We start from the raw sequence: 18193 nt of genomic DNA, 5'->3' as shown, positions 1-18193 counted from the left end.
AATCAGATGCCTGAGTGGTAGCATTTATACCAGTAAATAATTGTATCTGACAAACTGGAGGGCACTTGGTAAATCAAGCCCTTTGTGTATTAATCAAAGTCTCCTGGTGACCTGGGACACAACAAGTATCAGACATGAAATAAATATTGGGATGAACATATACTTTAGTCTGACACCTTCAGCACACTCTAAAGCTCGTGAATGACCAGTGAAAGCTCAGAAAAGAACCTCTGAATCCTGCCATCGAGGACAACAGTCCCTGAGAGATACAAGCTGATCATACATGTGCCAGCTCTGTACTGACCCAATGTGGGGAGGTTCCTGCCCTAACAGTTCAGCATAATGAAGGACACAGAGTATAAGAGGCCTGGGTCTTGTAGTGGGCTATGGAAGTTGGATAATAATGAGGTGGCAATGCATTATTTGATTACTGTTCTCTAACTGGGATCCAGGATCGATCTCATCTTGCAACTGAGTGCTGAGAAGGTTTCATCCAACAGGGGAGATGGATTAAAGGTTTCCTGTCTCAGCATTAGGGTATGGTGATGAGTGATAACAGTGCTTTGCAAAGTAAGTGGTGGTGATATAATGAAAGGTAACTGGAAAGCTCTCAAAGCTCCAGGCAGACTGTGTCCTTCTGCCTTTTGCAGTAGTTATCCTTGCATCAGTCTCAGAAACTGCTCTCACAGGACTGTTATTAAGGGCTAGTTATATGTAGGGTTGGCAGAACTCCATTTTTCTTTTTGGATAACTAGATTTTTATTTAAAATTTCACAGTTGTGGGAATTATGGGAATATCAGACAATTATGTAATAACTGTAGACTTTGAGATTCCAAAAAGAAAATTTTTTATGAACCATTAAAGCAAAAATTGTCAATATCACATGTCAAAATATACAAAGCAAGTATCCTTAAATCAACAAATCATACCTTTTTTTACTATTCATTCCCTAGTCCAGTGGTCCTGAACCTTTCCAGACTACTGTACCCCTTTGGGAGTCCGATTTATCTTGTGTACCCAAGTTAGACCTCACTTAAAAACTACTTGCTTACAAAATAAGACATAAAAATACAAAGTGTCACAGCACACTATTACTGAAAAATTGCTGACTTTCTCATTTTTTCCATATAATTATAAAATAAATCAATTGGAATATAAATATCGTACTTACATTTCAGTGTAAAATATATAAAGCAGTATAAACCAGTCATTGTCTGTATTAAATTTTAGTTTGTACTGATTTCACTAGTGGTTTTTATGTAGCCTGTTGCAAATATCTAGATGAGTTGATGTACTCCCAGGAAGATCTCTATGTACCCCCCAGGGATACACATCCTCTGGGTTGAGAACCACTGTCCTAGTCCATTTGCGATAAGGCTAATTCAAAAGTCTAGATCGTTGGATTTTCACTCTAAGAAGTTCTCAAGCAGTACTTTTCTCACTTTGCCTACCTGCAAAAGTTATTATTGATGGAAATATTTTTCTGTTGGTTTGTGTAAGGTGAAATCGATGTTTACTGACATTTACTGATAAAAATCTAATCCTTCCAAGTCTAGTTATATGCACAGAGGTTGGGGATGCTCCTTTTTGTTAAATTCAGTCTGCTAAATCGCTCATGAAGACAAAGGGCCAATAGCACTGGTAAGAATTCGGTTAGGGTCAGTGTGCCCCCTAATCCCAAACTCTGCTATGCCTCCTTAATTCCAAACCCCTAGAACCTCTCTCTCATAACTGTGTGTCATAGCTCTGGGTTTTGTCATAGCTAGGTCAATATATTTCATTTCTGACCTGCATTAAACTCTGCTATTCCAGTCCTCTCTCTCCCCCTTCAGGGGAAGCTATGCCGAAAATATAGATGTTTCATATGTCTGAGTGGAATGATAAATGAAAGAGCTCTACCTGCTGTTGGGTCAGATATGAGCCACGTATGTCCAATATATATAACATGTGCTGCTTATATCTATTGTATATGCTTAAATGAATGAATGTAGTGCTGGTAAAAGACTTACAGGCTGAAATTCTGTGTTAATTCTAGATTTTTATTTTTTTACGGGAAAACTATTTGCAAAAATGCTTTCAAATATTTTTCCTGTTTTTTTTTAAATTCAAATTTTAAATTAAATTTAAAAATTTAATTTTAACCAGCTCTACGGTTAATCAAAAATGGGAAAAAAACAAGTGAACATTTTCTCAATTTCTCTGCTTTAGTCACATTTTTAAATGTTGACATTCAGAATTTCATCAACATTTCAAAATTCAAAAAAATCTGACCAGCTCTCGTTCATTCACAGATGAGATGCACATTCAGCCTTCTCCCACAACTCCCTATCAACACACCTGAACCTGAACCAAAAGGATCACTCTCTAAGGGGCGAAGTTAATCTGTTATTTGTGCCTGTTAGGACCTTGGCCTTTGGCGAAGATGCCAATGACTGACAAATGTGATGGTGATTTCTCTAGGAAGTGTATTGGTATCACCACATTACATTAGCCACTGGAGAGCCTTCATGTGGTTACTACTGTGGGTCCCAATGACCTAGGCCAGATATGAGCTGGTGACTTAAAAACAGAAGACTCAGGAGCATTTCTTAAGCTCGGACTCATACCCATTATGAGTGGTCCCATGATAAACAGTGAAGGAAATTTCAAGAAAATGATGTAGCAGAAGCAACTCATGCAAAAATTCTACCCTCTCCCCATGCCTCATATCTACCAGCCTTCCCAGTTCTATCACTTTTCACAACAGGAAGGAAACACAGTATGAACTCTTAAGTCAGACTCATCCCCAGCCCCCTCACAGTAAGATCTCTCCACAGAACCCTTGATAGCAGGGGAAGGTGAGGAGTGCCATCTATGAAAGAGGGTAACCATGGCTCACTAGCAGCAGATACTCCCTCCCACCCCACTCCCATTGCTACTGGTTCGTCTCCTGCCTTCCCCGGGTTGGAAGCAGTGGAAGGCTAGTGGGGTTATGGGAACTGTAGCACTATTATCCACAACTTGGACTTTATTTTTTAAATTAGATCAATCAGAAAAATTAGACGCTTCTGAAATAGCAAAAAAATAACAATAATGTGCCTCTCATTTTCATTAGGGACATGCAGTGGGAAGGGGAAGAAAGAAAGTTACCATGCTCCGCCCCTTCCTCCTCAGGCATGTGAGACCTACTCACTATGGCGGCTTTAGTGAATTTGCCTTGCAGTGGTACCCAATGCGTTGCAATGGAGAATTCAGTCCCCTCTTCTGCAGCTGCCCTGATAAAGCCATAGCGGGATGGCCCATGCCACAGCTGGCACTTCGGAAACCATTGGCTGGGACTTCTGGGGATGGGTAGCGCGAGTGTGAAAGGGGACCCTGATTGGCAACAAGATTGTCTCAAACAATCGCTTTGCCCCAGACACCAGGCAAAATAACGTCAAGGGAAATTATTGGCCCTGATTCTCTTCTGTGCCAAGATGCACTCAGAAATGGAGAGAGGGAGGAGCTGTCAGGGAGCCATGCATTCACATGCCCCATCCCTGGCCCTGACCTAAGCCTGTTGAGAATTATAGTTGGGGAGCTTTGCTCCCGTCTGTTCATTCCTCATCCAGTTACATTCTTTCCTTCCCTCAATATGCCCCTAAGCCAGAGTGGGCGTGGTTGGCATAGGGGTTGGCTCTACCACCTTTATACCAGTTATTATGGTTGTTTAGTAGAAGTCCCACTCAGGGATCAGGGTCCTACTGTGCTGAGCACTGTACACACATATAACAAACAGACAAGCCCTGTCCCAAGTGAGAATTCCCCTCTACCAAGGACAATTCTCAGCTATCCATATGATGTCCCTTTTGTACTGCAGCGTTAAGGGGATAGAACTGAGGCTGAGAATCTGGACCACAATGGCAGGGCTGGAATCGTTGCCACTGGAGACGGGACACCTACTCTGCATTTGCATTCCCCATCCTTGCTATCATCAGCTCCTCTAAATGCTCAGGTTAGAAATGAGAGGGCATGTGGAACAGGGGATGTCTGTTATAATTTGCCAAAGAACCCAGCAGCCTGGATGGCCTAACACATTAATATTCAGCAAGAACTCTCTTGTGCCAAAATGAAACAAAACCCCACCACATGTGATAATTACTTGGCGTTTAATGGAACATTGCCGAATAAATGAACTTAATTTGGTCCCCTTCCAGCTCATCTCTCTGACTCCGTGTCTTACATGACCTGCTTCACCTCTTCGCTCTGCAGGTGAAGTGAGGACTCGTTAACCCTTTTATTGTTCCAGAGGTTGAAATGCCCTAGGGCATTTCTCCACATTGGCTGGAAAGAAAGATTAAAGAAAACCGCCTCTTTGGTGAACAAGCAGGGAAAATTCCCCCCACAGAGTGCTGCATAGGCAGAGAAGGAGAATGAAAGAGAGAGATGCAGCAGCGCATGACAGAAAGCTTGGTATAATCCCATCCAGGATGGCAGTATAATGTCCTGAGCCCCTCAGCCAAGACAGCGGAGTAAGCAGCCTGCTACTAGAGCTTGAATAAGGCAAAAAGAAGAACAGGAGTACTTGTGGCACCTTAGAGACTAACAAATTTATTAGAGCATAAGCTTTCGTGGACTACAGCCCGTAGTCCACGAAAGCTTATGCTCTAATAAATTTGTTAGTCTCTAAGGTGCCACAAGTACTCCTGTTCTTCTTTTTGCGGATACAGACTAACACGGCTGTTACTCTGAAACTTGAATAAGGCAAGACTTTTGGAAGGAGTTTATGTAGATGTGAAAAAGAGAGAGAGAGTCACTAACCAAGCGATCACAAAGAGGGTACACAGTGTCTGACAGTCTGCAAGGTACTGCTGTAATATATACACACACACACACACACACATATATGCACAACGACACATGGTATAAAAAGGGTGCTAAAAAAAATCCTGCAGAGCGAAAGAGGGATGGTGTGAGTGTCCCTGAATTCCAAGAGGGCTCCTGGGGAAATAGTGCACAATTCTAGGGGATGGAGAATAGCAGAAGGATCTGCATTTGCAAACGTGCTTCATAGCTCCCCAAGCGCTGGCCAGTTCACACTTGCTCTCCAGTCACTGGTCACGCTCACTGATGCTCTCCAGGCAGCTGTCAATCCCTCCATCACTCCATTTGTGAGGTATCTGTTCTCGTACTCTGAAAACCAACTCATCTGTACTGCAGGCAGCAGCAGCAGCATATGGGTGACACTGGGTTTAATTTACACCTCTTACTGTCACCGGGGGCAGACAGCAGATCTTGGAGGTAAAGACAGATTTGGAATATTGGGCCCAGTGGAGCTATGCCAATTTACACTAGCTGATGAACTGGCCCATTATTTTTAAGTGATTTTGGACATGAAACATTCATATCGGTTTCTATGACAACTCCGTTTAGTTCCCAGATTTCTAACCCAAGATACCCTTTAATTGGAGAAATTGCAGGCCATGGTACACAAAATCTTAGCCTCTTTGCAAATGCTTTTCCCACTGACCCCAAACCCCAATGAAGTTAGACCACAGAATAACTGTCCAATAATATGCCTTTAAAAAGTGCCTAGTATGCTGTTGAGGCTATATGAATAATTTATTAAATAATAATTAATAATAATGAGAAACATCATTTTTTATTTACATGAGCACCAAAAACCTTTTCATCTCCTTTTCCATTGCTCCTGGAAATTTAATAATGACTCAACAGCTACTGTAAATTTGAGATTTGTATGTGTACCTATGTTTCTATACACAGAAAAATCTTTGGTTTCTGTTAATTAAGCTTGCTCTGTTCTACTTTACTAACAATTTCAAGCTCTGTAAAATTAGTAGATACAGTTAAGGTCAGAAATAAAAGGATAAAACTTTTAACATATATTCATAGATTTTTTTAAGGCCAGAATCAACCATTAAACGAGGGGTCGGCAACGTTCGGCATGCAGCTCGCCAGGGTAAGCACTCTGGCGGGCTGGGCCAGTTTAATTTACCTGCTGACGTGGCAGGTTCGGCCGATTGCGGCCCCCACTGGCCGTGGTTCGCCGTCCCGGGCCAATGGGGGCGGCGAGAAGCGGCGCAGGTGAGCGATGTGCTGGCCGCGGCTTCTCGCCACCCCCATTGGCCCGGGATGGCGAACCGTGGCCAGTGGGAGCCGCGATCGGCCGAACCTGCCATGTCAGCAGGTAAATAAAACTGGCCCGACCCGCCAGGGTGCTTACCCTGGCGAGCCGTGTGCTGAACGTTGCCAACCCCTGCATTAAACCATCTAGTCTGACCTCACCCAGTTCTGCTTGTAATAAGTAGATGTGCATGACATTGTTGCATTCAGGGCAGTTTTTTCAAGAAGGAAACATGTTAAAAGTTGTTCTCTTTTCTTCAAAGAAGTAAAAGAAAGCATCTCTTCAAAGTTGTAAGTATGCCTACATTTAACATGTCTCCTCCTTGTATTTATGCTGGAGTGCAGTGAGGTAGATGACCCACCCTGCCCAGACAGGGTTAAGGAGCAATCAGCACCAACCTGCCGCACCTCTGTGGTATGTCAGGCCTGGATGTGAGCCCTTAAAAGGGAGAACTCAGTGCAGTAGTGGGGGCATGCTGAAGCAAGCAAAGGGCTCAGAGCTTCCAGACTGGGGGCCCTGTGGCACTAACTGACCTACGGCTTGTGAACGCCACCTACCCAAGCCCTCTGAGGAAGAAGACGACCAGGCTGGTTTTCTTTGTTGAAATCCCCCCTCCCCATGCTATGATTAAACCCTAACCTTTTCTCACGCTGAGGAGTGGGAACTGAGACTGTCTGCGAGGCCTGACAGACTGCTGCCCTCTCCCTTGCACAAGGAAGTGGGTCGGGGAATTATTTTCCATTTGGTTGGGCTGCTTTATATCCCCCTAAAGGGGGCAGACTCACTAAAAGGCACAGCTGATGGGTTGTACCCCATATCTCAGAACCAGACCACAGGGTTGTGGCTGCCCAGAGAATGACATAGGAGGTAAGCGAGATGCCCACGCTCACCCCAAGGTGGCAACTTTGAAGTGTTAACCTTCAACACAGAGTTAAGGTTACATATGTGGAAGCAGAGTAGTTTTTAAAGCCTTGTGTGCAGGGCCGGATTTCCAATTAGGCACAGTAGACACATGCCTAGGGGCATCTAAAAGTTAAAAGTGGGTTAAAAGTTAAGAAGTTAATACATACAGCTCCCCTGTAGGCGGCCGGGCTCCTGGCATGGGTTGGTGGTCGCCCAGCGTGTGGGGCTGGAGCAGGGTGAGCATCCGAGTCAGCCCACCTGGGGGCGCTATGAGTTGTGGCCAGGTGGGGCGGCTGCTGAAGGTGCTGGGAGTGTCCCAGCCCCTGGCCAATCTCGGCTGCCCCACTACCTCTGTCCTGTGCTGGGGAGGGGCGTGGCCAGTGCCCCATTCACTTGCACGGGCAGGGACGGAGCGCAGCTGCCGTGCCGGGCTGCAGGAGGAATGAAAGACACCTGGGGACTGCTCGCTGTGGGGAGAGGTACAGTCGCCCCCTTGTGCTTTGCCTGGAGCAGGTGAACTGTGTCTTGGCTCGGGCTGGGAGCGCCGTGCGTGGCGGAGGGTCTCGTGCCTTACCAGGGAGGCTGTGTTATATTTCTTTTCATTTAATTTTTTATGGAAAACACATAGGTCAGCTGTAAGCAAGGGGGCACTGAAGACGTTGTGCCTAGGGGCGCGTAAGGTGTAAATTCAGCCCTGCTTGTGTGTTAACAAAGAGTTGTACGAGGAAGGCAGTAATAGGGAAGAGCTGATCCATTTTATATTGCTGTCACTCAAGAAATGGAAGTGTGGTTGTTGACCTTAACTGTGTATTTGTAGCTTTTCAGCCTGTGAGGAAAATGGTATTAAAGTAGAACAGAGAAACCTTAACTAACATTAAACAAAGTTTTTTCTGTGTGAATTTCCCTAGTTTGTAAAGAAACTGTGCAAACTGGAGCTGAAATGTGAAATGCAATTAATATAGGGCCTTACAAAGAATCATGATAATGTACTGAACACAAAGGCTGCAGTGCGAGTCTGACTATTGAGAAATGTCGATATTAGATTACAAGCGGACACAGCAACTGAGCAAGTCTGTTGTCATGTGTAAAACACATAGGACACTACCTAGCAAAGAACGTCATCATTGGTTGACGTGGTGTTTTCATGTGCCAATGTTGAAGTCAATGTCAACATTTAACTAAATAATGCCGCTGGAATTTGACAGATTTGCTGGCATGTACACACATAGGTTGCTGCTGAGTAAATAACGTCATCATATTGTTAATGCTGCACTTGGTGAATCTGCTGCCACGGACAGACAGACTGCTGCAGAGCAAACAATGTTGCCATATCATTCACACTGCATTTTCAAACTGGCACAGCTCAAATCAATTATGAAACAAAATCATTTTTTCTGAGACATTCCAACATGGAAAAAATATAAATATGGTATTTGTGAAAAGGGCAGCTATCCACATCCAAAGTTTAATTGTAGAATCTCCATGTGTACTCTTTGCAAAAGGGTTCTGGAAAAGAGTGAGGCATTAGGGACTCAATTTAAAAATCCATCTGTTTTTATTTCCAAAATATATTTAAATATGCGACTCCTCTACAAGTCACAAAGTACACACAAAATTAAAAGCCTCCCTACAGTCTATTTTGTATGTGTGCAGCAGATATTCCCATTCTTTCACCCATTAAACACAATTCTCTATGCAACATGAACATTGGCTTACCTATTACATTATTATATGTAGATGCATGCATATTATACCGTCATATATTCTCTATTCATATGTGTGTGTGTGTGTGTGTGTACGTGCATATATGGAGTGAAAGCACATATAAAATGCTCCACAGCGTGGTGTGGCATAAACATTTTAGCAGCATGAGTGTTAGAGATGTCTCCTTCCTTCACGAGCTCTGAGTAAGGCTGTGATTCTTTCACAGAGGTCGCGGAAGTCACGGATTCCATGACTTTCTGCAACCTCCATGACTTCCGCAGCAGCGGGTGCGGCTGATTTCAGGGCCGCCCGAGCAGCTGGCCCCAGGATCAACTGCTTGGGCACCCCACAGCTAGTCACACCAGCCCCTGGTGGAGCAACCTGGGGCCAGCTGCTTTGGTGGTCCCCAGTGCCAGCCGCACTGGCTGCTGCTTGGGAGGCCCCAGGCAGCTGGTTCCGGGGACCATGCGAGCTGCGGCTGGTGCGGCTGGTCCCGGCAACTGCCCGAGCAGCAGCAGTCCCAGAGCAGCTGAAGAAATGGCCCCGGGGGTGCCTGGAGGCTGTCTGGAGAGCGGTCCCTGGGAGCAGCAGCTGGGGGACAGACAACCACCTGCACTGGAGCAAGCCCTCCTCCTCCCAGCAGGGGCCCCCTGGAGTAGCGGGGTCCCAGAAGTAGAGATTTAGTCAGGGGTATTTTTGGTAAAAAGTCATGGACAGGTCATAGGCCATGAATTTTTATTTATTGCCCATGGCCTGTGCATGACTTTTACCAAAAATATCCATGACTAAATCTTAGCCTTAGTTATGAGTGAGTCGTGCAGGTTACCCCAAACAAGTGTCAATAAAACACAATCACACATTCTGTCTATGCTCTGTATTTTACAGAAAAAACACTATTTTAGAAATTATTTATAGAATCTTACTTTTTTTTTTTTAGTGGTACCATTTTTCATATTCTTCTACCTGTAAGGAGAGCTGTAAATCATAATGTCACAATAGCAAGATCTGATATCTTGCAACTACTGGAGGCTAGAAGCAAGAGCTGTGTACCCCAGTGAAAGCTGCCAATTTCCCTTTTTACAATGGTACAGCACCCGCATTGTACTCCTGAAGGGCAGTGAGAGGTGCAACTTTAAACTGGTCACTGTGCAATACTAATTATTCCCCACCACAGACCTCAGGCCAGTGTAGTTTGGGGGACAATTCTGCATTTCAGGAGAAGAGGGGGAAATTTGTTTCAGGTTGATTGAAAATATAAACGAGGATAGCTGAAGCTCAGAGATTTGGGATGTTTAGACTAAGATGGATGAGTGGGCAGAAGGTAGGTGAAGCAGTCACAAGATGCGTGCCCGATGAAATTGAAAATAGGAGCATCGCTTCCACATATAGGACTGTACGGTGGCATTCTGTCACAAGCCCAACATGAGGGGCAGTGTGGAGTGGCACCAGAGACACAGTGCCCTTGGCAACGCTAGCAAGCACAGTCTCCCTATGCATGGGGTGTGCACATTTTGTGCTAGCCATTAGACTGGCCCAGAAAGTGAGCCAGCCCTACACCATGGATTGGTGCAGAGGTGGGGCAGGACTCTGGCCCTGCCCCTCTCTTCACCTCTGCTGTAGCGCTTTAGTGAAGCTGCTACTACAAGCTTCTCCCATCGGTGTAGTTAATCCACCTCGCCAAGAGGTGGTAGCTACATTGACGGGAGAAGCTGTCCTGTCGACGTAGCACTATCAACACCTGGGGTTGGAGCGGTATAACTATGTCACTCAGGGGTGTGGATAAGTTTGTAGTGTAGACGAGGCCATAGTAATCTCTGCTTCTTGAGGACACCCCTGATTTCTCACAAACCCTCCCTCCCTGTTAATAAAAGTATACTGCAGTATTCTACAAACCGTTCCAGCTCACAGTGCTCTCACAAGAGCTTCTGGTGCCATTGCTGTGAATCCTGAAGTATTACTTTTATAATGACCCTTTCCCCACCCTACTAGTGGGAAGGATACAAAGCAAAGTAAAACAAAGCTCCTAGTCATTGCCTTCATGCCCGACCCCCTCCCCCTCCCCTTGTCACACACTTTAGCATGAGCCCCCTCTACATACACCAGCAGACAGCCTCAGGCGATGAAAGAAGAGGCTCTAGTAATTGTCATTTATCAATATTCATACAGACCCTCAAACCCTCCTTGTGCCCTCCTGGAAAAAAAGAACCAAACCAAAATAAAAATAAAAATAAAATGAAATAATAATCCTGCTGCTCACTACCAGAGGAATTTTCTCTCAATGTCACCACTGCGTGTGCAGTAATTGGCATTATCAGTTATCTCTGAAGCTTAATAAGTTTTGCCATGGGCCCTTTTCCGTAATCATATTTTTATTTGTCAGCTCACAAGATACAGACAACAAATAGGAGCCTGACCAAAAGAAAAACCCAACACACACAAGAAACACAACTCAGACCAATCACAACATTGGTTGGTGATGTCACATACAGCCAATCAGGAACCTTTTAGCTGTTCTCTCTTATTTCCTTCCAGATTCCCTTCTCTCTGCAGTCTTTGCTTTTTTCTAAATAGAAGGGTGCTCCTCCAGGGGAAAGCTCAGACTGGAGTAGCTGTGAACTCCCCCACGGTCAGAGCCCTATATAATTTCCTACAGTGACTGTGGCTGGGACTGGAGTAGCTGTGAGGTCCCACACAGTCAGTGGCCAAGGTGTTCAGAAGTGACTACTGAGGTTAGGGGTCCTACTTCAGGCCCCTTACAGGACCCTGGTTTTCAGAGTGGTGGCTCAGCACCTGCTGAACACAAGCTCCCTTTGAAGTGTTTCAAAGTGGGCATCAAGGTGGGCAGCCAACATCATTAGTCACTTTTGAAAAACCTGGTCAGTGCTGGTATGACATTTCACTGACTCCTGAGGCTAGGTAGCAGTAAGCTCCCACATGCCAATGGTCTGATGCCATTTCCTGCACTCCTAAGTGGGGCTATAACTAGGGTCACTGTGAATTCTCCCACAGCCAACCCTACTGCAAAATCCTGTACAGTGACTGTGATTGGGAGAAGCTCCAAGCTCCCACTACACTCCCATTAAAAAAAAATAAATGGGAACAGAAAGCTCACACTGATTTAAAATAACATTAAAACAAACACAAGCAAATTACAAATCCATTTTGTTCCTTGCTGGGGCTGTTTCCTTGAAAACCCTTCATCAGACAAAGGCAATTTCTGCCTGTGGTTGAAGGCACAGCTCCCCCCGCATCAATGGCCACTGTGGGGAAACCCTTTCAGAGTCTCTCATCCAGGAATCCTGAGCCATTAATAAATTCAAAGCAGTGAAAGAAGAACTTACCAGGATGCTGAAGAAACTAAACCTTAAGAATTTCTCTGTGATTGGTTGCTCCCTCCTGGGGATGGTGGAAGAAGAGGTGGCATGATATTGGGTGGGGGGCACAGAGCTATCAATCTATTCTGCTAGCACGCTAGAGGCACTCACATCCAGTCATTAGCCAAAGGAGAAGCCTTCATTACTCAGTGTGGTCATAACTGGATAACCCGGCTGATGAGATGATTTATCATCTCGCTGCCCTGCGACAGGGCAAGGTCAAGCTTCGTTGCTTAGGAAAGTACATTAAATTATTATATATTTACAAACTTGATTTTTAAAAAACCTTTGGTGGTGATTGCTCATACTCTCACATTTCAGGAGCTGCACGGTTCTCATGGAGGAGGGGGTGCTCCTGATTCACTGTCATTTGACTCTGCACTGACAGTGGTAGAGTAGGGGTTGAGGAGGAGATCACAGAAACAGACTCACTTCTTAACAAGAAAGATATTGCCTCAACACCCAAATTTGTTGAAGACGGTAGCTGGGGATCCTTAAAAGAGGCATTCACCATCCTTTGAAAATTCGCTAGAGACCCTTAATTCTCCAGAATTACTTACTCTTTCTACAGCCTCAGCCCCGTTTATTAAAGGCAGACACCAGAAGGCATTTGTTCATCTATCTACCTGCGCCACACTTGTCACAATAGTACCTAATTGCCAGTAGATACATATATATTCCCACAAGAGTCATCCGAAGACCACAAACATCTGTGTTAATATGCGTTTGAGTTATTAAATGAATTACCATCAGTTGTGTTTGCACCTTTTTTGTGTGTGCTTCCTGTGAATATTCGAGCGAATGAATTTACCAGCAGCAATATTTGTGGAGACCGTCAATTATAAGAGAATAATGGAGAATATTTGCAGAATATGAATTCTGAATTTGTAAATGAGACAGTTGACACCTGAAATCTGATTCTAGGCAGACGCAGGAAAGCCTCCCTATTCAGGAATGGGGCTTAGCAGCAAGCTTAAATGCTTTCCTGAATCATGGCCTCTAAGAGATATGCTCTGCTAGTCAGGAACAAAACCAACCTATGTGTCCAATCAAACGTACCTGGGACCACACTACCCAAACTGCTCCTGAACAAGCTATCATAAATTATTCTCAGAAATGTTAAGAAAATCATGATTCTCCCACTAGTGATTTGCAAGGAGAAAAAGATGTGGCATTCACAGAACAAATTATTTGTTTAGAATTATCTGCCATCAGAGAAAACTTCCCGGGTCTGAGGATCCAAAGCCCACTGAAGTCAATTGGGTTGTGTGTGTGTGTCTCACCATTAATTTCAATGGGTTTTGGATTGGCCCCTCATGTTATTATTGTTCATTGTCAGCTCACTCCATGCTCTGTTGACTATCACAAACCCGTCCGTGCTGACTGCGTATTGTCCTCAGAACTTCGAAATCCACAAATGTGGTCAGTTCAACCTCTGAACTGCTCCCCAGCATACCCCATTCTTCTTAATATTGCCCTACAGCTCCTTCAAAAAGGCTTAGATCCCCTCTTCTATCTGTAAGTAATACATTCCCTTAGAAATTTCCAGTTATTTACACAACAAGGGGAGCAGATCAGACACTTAGGTAGCCATTTTCACTATGGATGTATTATATATATATATATATAAATAAAGATATACCTATCTCATAGAACTGGAAGGGATCCTGAAAGGTCATCAACTCCAGCCCCCTACCTTCACTAGCAGGACCAAGTACTGATTTTGCCCCAGATCCCTAAATAGCCCCATCAAGGATTGAATTCATAACCCTAGGTTTAGCAGGCCAATGCTCAAACCACTGAGCTATCCCTCCTCCTGCTGTTGATTAATTGCAATTAACTCATGTGATTAAATAAAAAAAAATCGCAATAAAAAATTAATCGCACTGTTAAACAATAGAATACCAATTAAAATCTATTAAATATTTTTGGATGTTTTTCTACATTTTCAAATGTATTGATTTCTATTACAACACAGAATACAAAGTGTACAGTGCTCACTTTATATTATTATTTTTATTACAAATATTTGCACTGTAAAAATGATAAACAAAAGAAATAGTATTTTTCAGTTCACCTCATGCAAGTACTGTAGTGCAATCTCTTTATCGTGAAAGTGTAACTTACAAATGTAGATTTTTTTTTGTTACATAACTGCACTCAAAAACAAAAAAATTTAAAATTTAGAGTCTACAAGTCCATTCAGTCCTACTTCAGCCAATCACTAAGACAAACAAGTTTGTTTACATTTATGAGAGATACTGCTGCCTGCTTCTTATTTACAATGTCACCTGAAAGTGAGAACAGGCATTCACATGGCACTTTTGTAGCCAGAGTCGCAAGGTATTTATGTGCCAAGCGTGCTAAATATTCATATGCCCCTTCATGCTTTGGCCACCATTCCAGAGGACATGATTCCATCCTGATGATGCTTGTTAAAAAAACAACGTGTTAATTAAATTTGTGACTGAACTCCTTGGGGAAGAATTGTATGTCTTCTGTTCTGTTTTACTTGCATTCTGCCATATATTTCATGTTATAGTAGTCTTGGATGATTACCCAGCACATGTTCATTTTAAGAACACTTTCACAGCAGATTTGACAAATGCAAAGAAGGTACCAATGTGAGATTTCTAAAAATAGCTACAGCACTCGACCCAAGGTTTAAGAATCTGAAGTGCCGTCCAAAATCTGAGAGGGACGAGGTGTGGAGCATGCTTCCAGAAGTCTTAAAAGAGCAACACTCAGATGTGGAAACTACAGAACCCGAACCACCAAAAATGAAAATCAACCTTCTCCTGGTGCCATTTGACTCAGATGATGAAAATGAACATGCACTGGTCTGCTCTGCTTTGGATCGTTATCAAGCAGAACCCGTCATCAGAATGGACACATGTCCTCTGGAATGGTGGTTGAAGCATGAAGGGACATATGAATATTTAGGGCATCTGGCATGTAAATATCTTGCGATGCTGGCTACAGCAGTGCCATGTGACTGCCTGTTCTCATGTTCAGGTGACATTGTAAACAAGAAGCGGGCAGAATTATCTCCTGCAAATTGTAACCAAACTTGTTTGTTTGAGAGATTGGCTGAAGTAGGACTGAGTGGACTTGTAGGCTCTAAAGTTTTACATTGTTTTATTTTTGAATGCAGTTATATTTTTTGTACAGAATTCTACATTTGTAAGTTCAACTTTCATGATAAAGAGATTGCAATACAGTACTTGTATTAGGTGAATTGAAAAATATTATTTCTTTTTTTTTACAGTGCAAATATTTGTAATAAAAAATAAAGGAAGCACTGTACATGTTATATTCTGTTTTGTAATTGAAATCAATATATTTGAAAATGTAGAAAACACCCCAAAATATTTTAAATAAATGGTATTCTACTATTGTTTAACAGTGCAATTAATTGCAATTAATTTTTTTAATCACTTGACAGCCCTGCATGGGACATTCTGAGGACCGTAGTTAGTCAAATCTGAGGAATATGGATAATCATTGCACGATTACTGAGAAATAACTATACAGTCATTATGCAAATCGCTGTGCTCTCATTGTCTAACAATGGCCCTCAGCCTATCAGAATGGAGGAATCTGTGTGCTGTATGTAGTTATTAAGACACGACTGTGCAGTCATTATGTAAATCACAGCACCTTAGCCAATCAGAGTGCATGGAATTGTATTACTGAGAAATAAGCGTGCACTTACAGGTCAGTAACTGTACAGAAACCCTGTGATTTGATTGGCTGCAACAACTCAATTTCAGTATAATTTAAATTACCCGAACTTGTTAAAGCTGAAGTGGAAACTGGTTCAATTTAAAATGTCATCTGAAAGTTACAGGTTAAACCACACTCAATGGTTAAATAATTCAACTGAGTTAATATGTAACAATAACAGACTGATAAAGAAAATTACTCCCTACTGGAAAGGAAATTAAAGGCAACAGTGACTCAAATGCCCAGAAGGGGCCCAGGCAGGGCTGCCAACTGCCAGCAGGTTTCCCTCTAATCCAAGGAGGCCATAAAATGACTTTGTTGTATTGATAATTGTCCCAGGTTTCTTCAGGGACTAGTCTTGATAAGGCACATATTATTCTCGGTTATTGGCAAGTGCCCCCAAGACTCATGGAAATGAAACACTGGTCCCCCAGGAATCTGATTTTCTTGGTTAAAGCACTCACTATAAATGAACGTGACAGCAGCTGCCCCCTCCCATCATGCTCATCATGGAACAGCAGGCTTGCTTTCCAATGGAAACCAGAAATGAGCCTTTCTACATATATTATAAACAGATCCAAAGGAAAATCATGGACAATCTGCATGAACAGTCTATGTGTGACCGATGTGTGTTCACAGAGAGAGCCAAGAAGTAGCAGCAGCAGCATTTATGCAGCACTTTTGGACCCCAACAGCTTTACAACATTTACTAGTTACTAGCAAACAGAAGTATAAGGAGCCCCAGCCCCACTGACTGCTTTGTTATGAGTTTCCAGGCCACAGTCACCACCCATTATAAACCTGCTGTACTCACCATATTGAATGACTATGGCAGAAGTCTAAAGCAGAGATGATTTGTCGGAAGAACTTCCTGGCTTCTTTTGGCGTTAATCTTCCCTTTTTTACAAGATAGTCGAAGAGCTCCCCACCTGACACATGTTCTAGCACCAAATACCTAGGAAAAAAAGACGACAGGCCTTTGTTAGCACATGATCACACAGATCTCTCTGTCTGTCTCTGTCTCTCTCTCTTTAGGAATTAAACATGTGTGAAAGACTGTGAAATGAGAGAATTGGGAAATTAGCAGCTGTGAACATTTTTAACAGGGTTGGAGTCAAACACTGCTTGGACTCCAGGCGTTCCAGTGATTCCAAACAACGGAACAAATTCAGTTTTCAGCATCCCCAGTAGAGGGATGATATCTGAAAAGTAATAATTCCTCCAAAGATCAAGACGGATAGCGGGCAGCAAATTATAGATGAGCTTCCAGCATAATATGGCAGCTGCAAAAGCGAATGTAGAGTTAGGCTGCATATGCAGAGACATCAGGCCATTAACCAAGGTGGATGGTGATCGTTCCTTTTTTGAAATAGCTTTGGAGGAACTACACTCACATAACTGTGCTCAGTTCTGGACACCTCAGTACCAGACAATGTCGACAAACAAGAGGGAATTTGGAGAACTGCTGAAAATAAACAGGCTGATTTCTGACAAAGATAAACTACACATGTCTAGCATGGGCACTCAGGTAAGGGCTCATTTCTGCAAACCTTACTCATGCTGAATAAGTCTGCTTCACTTGACTAATCCCATTGACTTCAAGGGGACTACTCTTGCATGTAAGTGTTACACAGCGTGAGTAAGGGCTGGAGAATTAGGACCCAAGAGGGAGATAGGATAACTGCACATTATCATTGAGCATTCAAGTACACCTCTACCCCAATATTACGCTGTCCTTGGGAGCCAAAAAATCTTACTGCGTTATAGGTGAAACCACATTATATCGAACTTGCTTTGATCTGCCGGAGTGCGCAGACCTCCCCCCCCCCCGCCCCGGAGCACTGCTTTACCACATTATATCCAAATTTCTGTTATATCGGGTCACGTTATATTGGGGTAGAGGTGTACTCCAAAAGTATACCAGGCAAAAAAAGGAGGGGAATTACCTAGGGCAGCCCAAAGGGTTATTATGATTGGGGTAATGAGATGCCACCAATCAAAAGAAAACTTAGGAAACATTCCCAGATATTTAGCTTAAAAGTGGAGCTCTATTAGACCATGGAATAGTCTCCCTAGAGAAATAATGGCAGCCCCATCAACTGAGTAATTTAAAACCGGACTAGATACAGACCTGCATTGGCAGGAGGATTGTCTCGAACAGTGTTTCTCAGCCTTTTTGATACCAGGCACCAGCTTGCTGCCTTCCTAAATGGTCAGGGAGATCTCAGGGGCTGGCACTGGTCCACGGACTGATCCTTGAGAAACACTGGTCTAGAGAAACAGTGAGGCCTTTTCCCATCTCTACTGTGATTCTGTGCTACTGTACAGTGCTGCCTCCTTCTGTGTACACACAGTACATTATGTATAGGAAGAATAAAGCTT

General features: G+C 43.4%; 1 protein-coding gene across 5 annotated transcripts in view; it reads right to left on the bottom strand.

The window, feature by feature from the left end:
* BRSK2 (BR serine/threonine kinase 2) overlaps positions 1-18193 on the bottom strand; it is a 452231-nt gene that overhangs the window by 99427 nt on the left and 334611 nt on the right. For all 5 annotated transcript variants that reach the window (XM_054028689.1, XM_054028690.1, XM_054028691.1 and 2 more), the window contains exon 4: positions 16626-16766. In XM_054028689.1, the coding sequence (XP_053884664.1) occupies positions 16626-16766 (141 nt within the window). The remainder of the gene's footprint in view (positions 1-16625; positions 16767-18193) is intronic.

The sequence above is a fragment of the Malaclemys terrapin genome, chromosome 4 (assembly GCF_027887155.1).
Source record: "Malaclemys terrapin pileata isolate rMalTer1 chromosome 4, rMalTer1.hap1, whole genome shotgun sequence".
Taxonomy (NCBI): Eukaryota; Metazoa; Chordata; order Testudines; family Emydidae; genus Malaclemys; species Malaclemys terrapin.
This window is presented reverse-complemented; position numbering and strand designations above follow the sequence as displayed.